Source organism: Daucus carota, chromosome 2, assembly GCF_001625215.2.
Source record: "Daucus carota subsp. sativus chromosome 2, DH1 v3.0, whole genome shotgun sequence".
In the NCBI taxonomy this organism is placed as follows: Eukaryota; Viridiplantae; Streptophyta; class Magnoliopsida; order Apiales; family Apiaceae; genus Daucus; species Daucus carota.
The window spans coordinates 45507014-45517745 of NC_030382.2; the positions used below are offsets into that span (position 1 = coordinate 45507014).

Consider the following 10732-nt stretch of genomic DNA (forward strand, 5'->3'; position numbering starts at 1 on the left):
GAATCAAAAAAAGATATTTGAGATGAGAGTTTTTTTGTGGAATTTTTTTATGCCGAACATTCAAAAAAAATGTTAAAAAATAAAGTATTCAAATTAAAAATGTGAATTCTATTATAAGAAAACAGAACAAGTGACTAAATAAACTTTTAATTTGAATAATTGTAACAAACATAACTCAAGATTCAAAGGTCAACAAAACAGAGTGACCATCTAGCATATTTAACCAATCCTTTTTATACATACCCTCTCTAGAATCACAACTCGAGGAAAAAAGAATATCAAATCACACAACTAGGGTTCCAAATTCCCAACAAAAATTCACTCAATTCGACCCCAATTCTCACCAAGACGCAAATAGTGGTACTTTTTAACCCCACAATTTTTCTTTAACCTCCCCATTTCTCACATTCACCGACCCACACACACCTGTAAATACTCCCCTTTTTAATCTTTCTTGATTCATTTACTCACACCTTCAAGATTATGAATTCTCGAGGTAGGTTTCCGCCCGGACTCGCCGGCGGCCGCGGTGGCAATTTTAACCCTAACCCTAATTATCAAAACAGAAATTATCAGCACCAAAATCACCAGGGGCAGAGGAATAGTAATAGTAATGTGCAGGTGCATCAGCAGCAACAGTTTCAGCAACAACAGTGGCTTAGAAGGAATCCAGGGGGAGCAGATTCGGGTAATGACGAGGTCGAGAAGACTGTGCAATCGGAAGCTGTGGATTCTGGGTATGCTTTTTTGAGTCCGTTGCGGTAGAATTTTGTGTTTAGTATGTTAAGGTTTTGATTTTTATTGATTCTTGCTGGTAAAAATATGGAGTCTTTATGAATTATGAAAAAATTGGAGTCCTTGTGCTGTTGCATTGGTAAAAGTTAGTGGTGTTATGACATTGTTTAGTCAACACTGTTTTTTAATTGATTTGAAGTGAAGGATATGTACAGGGCTGCCTCGTATTAAAATCTTAGATGAGAATTACTAAGATTTAACATATTTGTATTTGTTGAATTTAATAGCTCTTTCTTAAGGCTTGAATATTTTGTTTGCTGTAAATGTTCTTCGGGATAGTTATAAATAACAAAGCAATTTATCTTTCTGGCTTGATTGTCATATAAGGTGGTGAATTCTGTTCATGTGAATTGAACTCATTAGTAGTAAGACTTAAGAAGACAGAGTTGGTAATCCCTAAGAATGTCCTGTAATTGATGCTCTGACTTGACTTGACTACATTTGTTAGGTGACATGACATTGATATCTAAGCTGAGTTTTTCTCTCGGATTTTATTTTTTTAGGTCACAAGATTGGAAGGCACAACTAAAGCTTCCTCCTCAGGATACTCGCTACCGGACAGAGGTGTGATACTAAATGATCTAGTGCATGATTTTGTTACTTAATTTACCGAAATCTGCATTCATCAGTTTTCATTTTGTCATCAACGCATAATAGGACATCTGTGGAAACAAAAGTATGTGCCTAATTTTCAGTGTCATCTTCCGATCCTAGAATCAAAAATTCTTATGTTAAGATCTTTGTTTTGAATAAAAATAACTAAGTATCCTGAATGACGTAATGAACTAATGGATTACTTAATGATTGGCGTTGTTCACGTGGGTGAGGGTTCTTTTAGCAATCTAGTGGGATAATTATATATATAATATATGCTAATTAATGCCTGTAAGGATTATTTAACATGCTTGGAAATTTCTAACATGCAGTTCTTCATAATTTAGATAGACTGGAAACGTTTACTAAACCTATGGACCTGCGATTTTTACTAATGAGGGATTAAACTGCCACCAAAATTTAACAAACAATCTATATCAGGCACAGTGATACATCTGTCACTGGATTACAGACTATATTGGAGATTTGGAGTATTTTCTTTTCGGCCACTCCTCAATTTGAGCTAGCAATATTGTTTTGTGATTGAAATCACCGATTTTCGTGTATTAAGTGTTACAGGTTACTTGAAATATTCCATCTTATTATGCACTTAAGTAGTATCTGATGCAATATTTTGCCTTCTAGGATGTGACAGCCACCAAAGGAAATGAATTTGAAGACTATTTTCTAAAACGTGAACTACTAATGGGAATATATGAGAAGGGTTTCGAGAGGCCATCTCCTGTTCAGGAGGAAAGCATTCCTATTGCTCTAACTGGTAGTGATATTCTTGCAAGGGCTAAAAACGGTACAGGAAAAACAGCCGCCTTTTGCATTCCAGCATTGGAAAGGATAGATCAAGATAAAAATGTGATTCAAGGTTTTTATCTCCCCTTCTGTTGTGATAATAATGTTTTTTTATATATTTTTTTTGTGTTTGGTACATTAAGTACTAAAGCAGCAGTGAAAAATGTGATAATGCATTGTGGCTCAATATTCATCTAGATCATGCATGGAAAAACAATTTAAGTTGTATAGATGCCCCAATCTTTGGATTATCAAGGTTAAGATATTGGAGTCGAACCAAAAAGATAAAAGTGAATGTACTCTAGATGGGAAGATGTGCATATACCTTGCTTCTCCGAGGTGTAGAATTTTTTTGGAAAAGTTTTAGAAGAAGTTGAAATATTCATATATTGAAAGTTTTTTATATGTTTTTTTCATCTGCTAACGAGGCCTAGTTTTAGAAGATGTTAAATCTGCTAATGAGGCATTAAAAGGCGAAGAATAGATATTAGGATTAATGTCATTGGGCAATAAAGCGTGAAGCGAAATAGCTTAAAACAGCATATTCATATAGATAAATTGCAATCCTATTTACTTGTTTATAATTCAATAAATTCTTCAAATATATGCCTAGTGTATTGGAGCTTGTTTCTGTATTATATTTGCTATCTTTAAAACGACCAATCTTTTGTGCAGTTGTTATACTTGTCCCTACTCGAGAACTGGCCCTTCAAACTTCACAAGTTTGCAAGGAGCTTGGGAAGCATTTGAAAATTGAAGTCATGGTCACAACTGGTGGAACCAGCTTGAAAGATGACATTATGCGGCTGTATCAACCTGTTCATTTACTTGTTGGTACTCCAGGAAGAATCTTAGATCTAGCAAAGAAGGGTATTTGCGATTTAAAAAATTGTGGTATGCTTGTTATGGATGAGGTATAACAGTACTCTCTGCGGCCCTTTTTTAATATATTTTGATAGAATTTGAGCATATATTACTCTGTTACTTTTGATTCATAAAACGAATTAAAGGACTTGTGCTAGACAGTATAAAAAAGCTGAAATGTTGTCCTATGCTATATTGTTAATAATGACCATGGTTTGTATTATGTATTATCTTGGTCGTCAAAATTTGTTATTGAGGTCAACAGTTCTAAGATATTGTTGGAAGTTAAACAATTTAGACCACATAAATGACTATATAATAACTTACTATCTCGATTGTCTAACACTTTGAGGTAATAATCCATTCATCATGTTTGTGTCATCAGGACTTAGAATATTACTTGTTTCCTAGGCAGCATCTTTTTGTTAAATGAAATTACTTCAAATTGCTTGTTTGTTTACTGTAGGTAAATCAATATGGTTCTCAAGTGATCATATTTACTTTGTCCTAAAAATGTATTAAGAATCTTAAGGGGATAGCATAATTTTTTGCAGGCTGATAAGCTCTTGTCGCCAGAGTTTCAACCTTCTATACAACATCTCATTAGTTTTTTGCCTACAAATCGCCAAATTTTGATGTTTTCAGCCACATTTCCTGTGACGGTTAAGGATTTTAAGGATAGATATTTGCAGAAGACCTATGTAATTAACCTGATGGATGAGCTTACTCTTAAGGGAATAACACAGTTTTATGCTTTCGTTGAAGAGAGACAAAAAGTTCACTGCCTGAACACCCTTTTCTCAAAGGTCCGGCCTTTTATTTCATCTTAAAACAATTTACATGCCATTGTAATAAACACATTACTGACAGATATTGTATGCTGCCCATTACAGCTTCAGATTAATCAGTCAATCATTTTCTGCAATTCTGTAAATCGTGTGGAACTGCTGGCCAGGAAAATTACTGAGCTCGGTTACTCTTGTTTCTATATTCATGCAAAGATGCTTCAGGATCATCGCAACAGAGTATTTCATGATTTTCGGAATGGTGCATGTAGGAATCTTGTCTGCACAGGTAAGTGATTATACCAGTGTTTCACCTTTGGATGTGTTGTTTGGTGAATTCGTATGGAGGTACATAGGATATCCATACAGGCATGTTGTGGTATGTATTGTGTAGGCAGTAGCAAATATGGGAAATATCTCTTCTGAAGCATTTAAAATATGCAAAACAATGGTTATATATTATCATTATCGGGCATGCATCTAGTTGTAGTTTTGCTAAATTTTTCATTGTATTAGAAGTTCATAACGTCATGTGGATGTGTTGGGTGTGAATTTATTTACTAATTTATTTATTTTGTTAATGGGATGAAATTTATTGCAGATCTTTTTACAAGAGGGATTGATATTCAAGCTGTCAATGTTGTCATCAACTTTGATTTCCCTAAAAGTGCTGAAACTTATCTTCATAGGGTATGTCTGGTAACAGTTCTCAGAAAGTAAGCATTTTATGTGCCTTCTCATGTATATAAATCTTCTATCCAGGTTGGTCGATCCGGGAGGTTTGGACATCTTGGGTTGGCAGTGAATCTTATTACTTACGAGGATCGCTTTAATTTGTATGGCTACTGTTTTTGTCTTTTATTTTTCAGACCAGAAGTTCATATGCTATGAAATTGAAGAATGAAATTGGATTGTGCTTATGCTTTTGACAGGTACAGGATTGAACAAGAGCTTGGAACTGAGATCAAACAGATTCCTCCCCAAATTGATCAGGCTATATACTGCCAGTGATCTGTGGTAGATGAGTTGCTTTTTGGTCAATGGTGTCGACATGGTGAGTAATGTCAAAGTTCTCCAAAGTAGGCAACTGTTTTTGTAATCGCAGTGGCAAGCTTACCACATTTCAATGCGGAGCATAAACTAACTCTTGCTACCATTTTTGACTAACTTTCGCTACCATTTTGGTTTTCTTTATACTTCCTCCGAATGATACATAAGTGTCACAAATATTATGCATATAAAAGTTTATTACCTTATAGCCTCTAATGTTGATAAGCAGGAACCTTTAGGGTATGTATCAACTATCAAGTGCATCTACTTGACTACCTTGATGCTTTCACAGTTAGCGAGACTCATCCGGGTAAACTAGGATAAGTAACTGTAGATGGACTTTAAAAAAAAAAAAAGAAGAAGTAGTTTTGTGGACTGGATATGTGTTCATGCTTCATTTTTGCATCAGATAGATTATCTGGACTTGGTAGTTATTCATCTGAAATATATTATTAATACAAGTGTCTAATGATTAAAACAGATTTTTTTTATCAGAATAATCATGAATTAATGATGCTTTTCAAATTTCTACCTATAGGACTGTGTTAACATTCTCAACTCAAGGAAAGTGTGGTAGTTTTTATTTTATTTTTTGGCCAAGTCTGTCAATAATAGACATACAAACAAGTTTGCTTCGGCGAAAGGAAGCTACTGCCCAGACTTAGAGAAAGAGGAAGCCCCGGCAAATGTTGGATTAAACTTTGTTGCTGTTACCACTTTATAGCGTGGCAGTTTCGTACATGCGATAACATACCGTTTCAATGTAGAGCAGGACGCAGGTACAAGCAAGAATAGTGTCTAATCCAACAGTGGCAGAAGTTCATCCCAAATAACTTTCTCGATTAATGGACGTATGAAATAGTAATTGACAAATTAATTGAAGTTTTAGAAAACTTATGTGTAGTTTTAGTTTGCCACTAATCTCAACAAGGTGTAAGAGGAAATTCTTTTAAAAAGACTGAGGCGCCAAGGACAGATATGTTATATATTTGAAGCCTGACGATAGTGTTCTGCATCAAGAATTCAAAAGGATTTAAGTTGTCTTGTGGTGATGATCATATAGTTCATCTTTACGAAGACAAGTAAAAGCAAAATTAAAAAGAAGCGGGGTTGGTTATGCTTAGTTTTGCTTGTACTTGATATTTCATGAAGATGACAATATGGTTATCAGCACTGGACACAGTGGACAGTTATTCTCCTTTGGCTTCTTTGTGATGAAAGCGGTGACATGTCCATCATCAGCTCCAAGCACAAGCTGAAAACTATAAACTTTCTTTCACTGTGTTTTCAGCTTTGGGTAATCTATTAGCGTTGGTAAGCTTAAAAAATTTGACATTAGTAAAAAATAGGCTCATATATACCTAAAGAAAAAATTCGGCTTGAGGTCTTTGAATTGTTAAATTTCTGTTATGAACGTGTTTAGTGTTAGTTCATTAAGAAGATTTTTTTGATTCTGGTGTGTGAGAACTTCCAGTTAATGGTAAGTTTAGACATTGTAGGTTTGGCTGTAACAAAATCAAGACTGCCTGAGGCTGTAATAATATCATATGTACATAACTGCCACGACCTACATACTTTTGGAGAGAGCCTTTTTTTTTTTTTTTTTGGTATTCTTGGCATTTACTTTGGGTTTCTTTTTCTCTCTGAGATTTTAGTGGTCAGCTTACTTTGCCTAAACTCTTTCTTGGTGCACATCTATATCCATGTTAGCCTGTAATATAGATGGATGTTGCTTATCTTGTAACATGCTGGGTCTTATTTTGCGTCGACTTTTGTAGGATAATTGCTGCCTGTTGGAAGAACGTACACAACTCACAGCTTCGCCTGCTCATGCATTTTAACAAGCCTTTGGAATATGGCAGTTCCCTGTAGGAAAATCTAGTAGTTGTAGAGAGATAAAAACCGAGAGGGTAGATGAGTTCCATCTTGATGTCGGGATCATTTCATAGTTTGTGCGTGTGATCAAGTCTCAAAGTGGTATTTAAATATTTGCTGCTAGACAGTGAGATGACTTTTTAGTATGTTTATGTACTTTTAAGACTTTAGCTGCCCTATGTAGTTCATGGAGCAGGGTCCTGCTGAGTTTGCTGAGAACTGCTGATAAACCTACCAGTACGATAAGGAATAATGGCTGCTAAAGCTCTCAGTGAGCTAGCTAGGACTAAAATTAGCGGTTTATAAGAGATCTTGGAAGTTGGTTTGGTTTTTGAGCTATATCATTTGGTGATTCCAGCTTCTCTGATACTGGCTGTGTCTTCGAGTGACATCCAGTTATGGTGATTAAGCATATCACTGAAATGTATTTTTATTTTATGTGTGACTTTGTTGTTTTTATATTCTATCAGTTGGTTCCATATTTATGGTATTCTAAGTTTAAATTAAATTTCTCAAGTTCATTTTATGTAGTTCTAGGTCCCTGGGTTGTATTTGATGCTAGAATTGAAATGCCCAAAGTGACATTATAGATAGATGGCTATTTAATCTGAAAACAGGTATCTATGCATGTTGTATATACTATTGCGGCAAAAACGATGATGTTATGATTGGTGATTCATGTGATTATTCCTGGCTACTTATTTGTTCGATGATGGTTGCTGGAGAACAATAGGGAGGAAGCTGACTACACCTACATCCATTACATATGGTCAAAACCGAACCACGCTCATCCCTACATATGGATGTAGGTGAAATATATAAACCCTGGGCTCGATACAGCTTCCGTGACTACATACCAAATTCCGAATGACTGATTGCATAGCCTTAGTGTATTCTATCTTCCTCTTCCCCTGCAAAATATATGCCAGTGACCGATGATCCGTAATGCATCCTATCTTCGACTCCTCCGATCTTTGAGACAAATGACAAATGTTTGAGGTGTGAGGGTGATGATCATGGAAGATCTGTTGTCAAGAGACTGCAGTCTGCAAAGCATTGGCTCCCATCAAAGCATTGTTTACAGAAGTAAAAATCACAGAACATTGGCCCCTTGGTGCATAGGATGTTCGATTTCTGTTGGCAGCTCTGCACTATGCTGGGCAGTGTAGTCAATATGTAACCCCTCCCCTAGACATCGGTTTCAAATTTTGAAACTCCGGTATTGTAACTTGATTCCCATAACTCAACTTGCCTTGTTAAATTTCCTTTTCTTTCAAGAAATTCTTGAAGAGCTGCAGGTTCATAAGGATTAGGCATGTTGCAAGGACCAGTGACTGAAGGACTCTTCACCAGTGACTGTAATTTGAGCCTCTTCTTCATCCCTACCCCGGAGCAAACCAGTGATTCTGAACATACTTCTGTCGCGTTAGCTGGAACGGTTGGTTTGTACCTCAGAAGTTTAGAGTATTCAGAAAACAAATGAAACATGTAATCATACACGTATTTCATCTGGACCTCTGTTTGTACGAATCTGCTTCCTTGTTCCCCTATCTCCTTTGCCTGCAAAACAATTTCGACCTTCGTTTTTCATTTCTGTTACATTTGCCAGCCTATGAGAATCGGAACAAGAGGTTACCTTTTCCGGGTGGTGGTTGCCCCAGTCGACAGCAAATTTGATCGATCTGCATTCTTGGTTTTCATTTATAGGCCAGTAATGCACTGTGGGCACCAAACTTCTTGTGAAGAAATCATAAAAATGCGTGTTTATGATCAGGGTAACTGAATCACATGCTAATATGTACTTTTCGCTTACTGACCATGCATTTCCTTCAACATAGATTTTATATCTACATCCATGAAATCTAAGCGTTAGGCTCATCATTAACAAAACTTGTGATTCTGTAATAGAAATCGACAGTACTAACTTATGTGTGCATTGATCTGTCAAGTCTGAGTTCTTAAACCCTTCAGCTCGCCGTTCTTTTTGCCAATCCTGCAAAGCCATGTACAAGTATTTCAAGTAAGTGTTAAAGTCTTGAAGAATATGATGAACTCGTAAAATGTTGTGAAGGATTACTATCGCGTAGATTCTAGCATTCCAGTCGTGTTCTTCTGATAAGTTGCATTTGACGAGCTCTGGTCTTCTTCCTAATTTAGCATTTCCCTTCCAGTAAGCATAGGGTTCTCTGTTCTCCCATTTAGTTACATTGTTGGCCTCTTCCAAATCCTTCTTAATCACTTCCCATGGCTTTATCTTTAGCTCTGGCCTGCAACCAGAAGTAAAAAAAGAATATATTTTCACTTGAGCCATGGTTCAAGTATAGCACAATGTTACCCGCACGTAACATTGTGCTGCGGGTAACATTGTGCTATACTCAGGTGGACTCCTAATAACAATCCAATTAAGGCGAGACGACTCAAATTCTAGATATAAAAAATTAAAAATATAGTCGGACAAGTGAAACGGCTTAATTACCAACCCCAATAGGACCAATCAGGAAAGACAATATCATAACTCGAGTCGTCTCCACAATAATGAAAAACCGGAGGCACAACATTTTGTTTATCATAATCCTCCTTCAAGAATTTGGGCTTGTCTCCACACTCGATCATCAAATCCACATCAGGCAATTGGCCTGGATAGAGCCTAAGAAGCTGCAAAATCCCCCATACTGTGAACACATCTCTGGTCTGGAACACTGGCCGATCGAACTTCTCCATGTACACTGTCCCATTCACGATGACTAGTCTGATATGTGCATGATCCTTCCCTCTATCCACCATTTCTTTGGTGATCCCAGTCTTCTTCCACGGCCTCAAGTCTTCATAAATCCATCGAAAGTAATCCGGGCATGTCTGGGAAGACGTGCCCAGATTACTTTTCGCGTAAAATTTTGGAGGACACGTGTCCGAGCAATTCAGAGGTGGATAAATTTGAGCCTTCTGGGGCTGAAGAATGTACTTCTGAAATGGATTGCCACTGAATATGGACTGTAAAGTATGCAACACAATATGGTTAGTCTCTGGTTTAGAAATAACACCTTACTTCCGAGTGAGACATACTTTACGTAATTTTGAGTCAGACATACCGAATAATTAAATGATGGGAAAAACAAGACTTACAAGATCAAGCCATTGCATAGAAATAATTGCAGCAACAAAGAGGATTAAAAAATAGCGGGAAACGCCCATCGAAAGCAAACCATGATCTTGAATAATCGGATCAAGCCACTACGACATCTTCCAAAATAATAATTACAATGAGGATGATCATGCATTGACAAAGCATTATGTTTGTTTCTGATAGTAATTTTTAGAGGAAAATTAAAAAGAAGTAAAATAAAATGACAGTGGAGACTATTTTAGTGGAAAGTGTAGTAAATATTACAAACATTTTACTTGGGCTGAACATTTCTTGGTGAGAACACTTGTTTTTCTGTCTTAAAATGTGGAACAAACTGCTTAGTACCAGTCGACTCCATAACTATTGAATTAGTCAGCTAATTAATTTGAATCTGTGTGATTAATTATATGTGGTGCGGGGATTGACGAGAGACAGATATTCTAGCCACAGATGCCTCACTAATTAGCTTTATTAGAGCAAGTCCAACACTATGCTAAGGGGTTCCCTAAAAATATTATAAAATAATATGTCTTAGTGATTTAGCACAAGATTTAGCACATGAGCTCCAATAGTACTCCCTATATTCATTCCCTATTATTATAATAATATTAAATTTAAACAACTTTGGTGTGGAGGAGAGAGGGAAATGATGTGGAGAAGAGAGAGAAATGAATATTTTAATGATAAAAATAGTTTAGGAGTGGCTAGCATATTCTAAAAATAGGGAAGGGGAAGCTTGTGCTAGTGATTTAGCACATCACTAGCATAGTGTTGGAGTGCAATTTTATCTCATATTCCCTATTTTTGGATTTAAGACTTGATTTAGCACACCTATTGG

The 10732-nt window shown here is 36.3% G+C and overlaps 2 protein-coding genes across 2 annotated transcripts; one reads left to right on the plus strand and one right to left on the minus strand.

Annotated features, from left to right (window-relative positions):
• Positions 1–215: 215 nt before the first annotated feature.
• Positions 216–7278, plus strand: LOC108209396 (DEAD-box ATP-dependent RNA helicase 8). Its single transcript, XM_017380271.2, has 10 exons — positions 216–737; positions 1299–1359; positions 2035–2269; positions 2872–3110; positions 3615–3866; positions 3954–4134; positions 4447–4535; positions 4608–4681; positions 4778–4899; positions 6674–7278. Exons 1-9 carry the CDS (start codon positions 484–486, stop codon positions 4854–4856), a joined length of 1464 nt encoding a protein of 487 aa, XP_017235760.1. The 5' UTR covers positions 216–483; the 3' UTR covers positions 4857–4899; positions 6674–7278.
• A 56-nt stretch (positions 7279–7334) lies between these two features.
• LOC108209397 (uncharacterized) lies at positions 7335–10221 on the minus strand. The gene is made up of 6 exons (XM_017380274.2): positions 9894–10221; positions 9247–9761; positions 8848–9037; positions 8696–8763; positions 8407–8617; positions 7335–8330 (listed from the first exon to the last, which is right to left on the minus strand). The coding sequence occupies exons 1-6, from the start codon at positions 9960–9962 to the stop codon at positions 7959–7961; spliced, it is 1425 nt and encodes a 474-aa protein (XP_017235763.1). The 5' UTR covers positions 9963–10221; the 3' UTR covers positions 7335–7958.
• Positions 10222–10732: the final 511 nt, after the last annotated feature.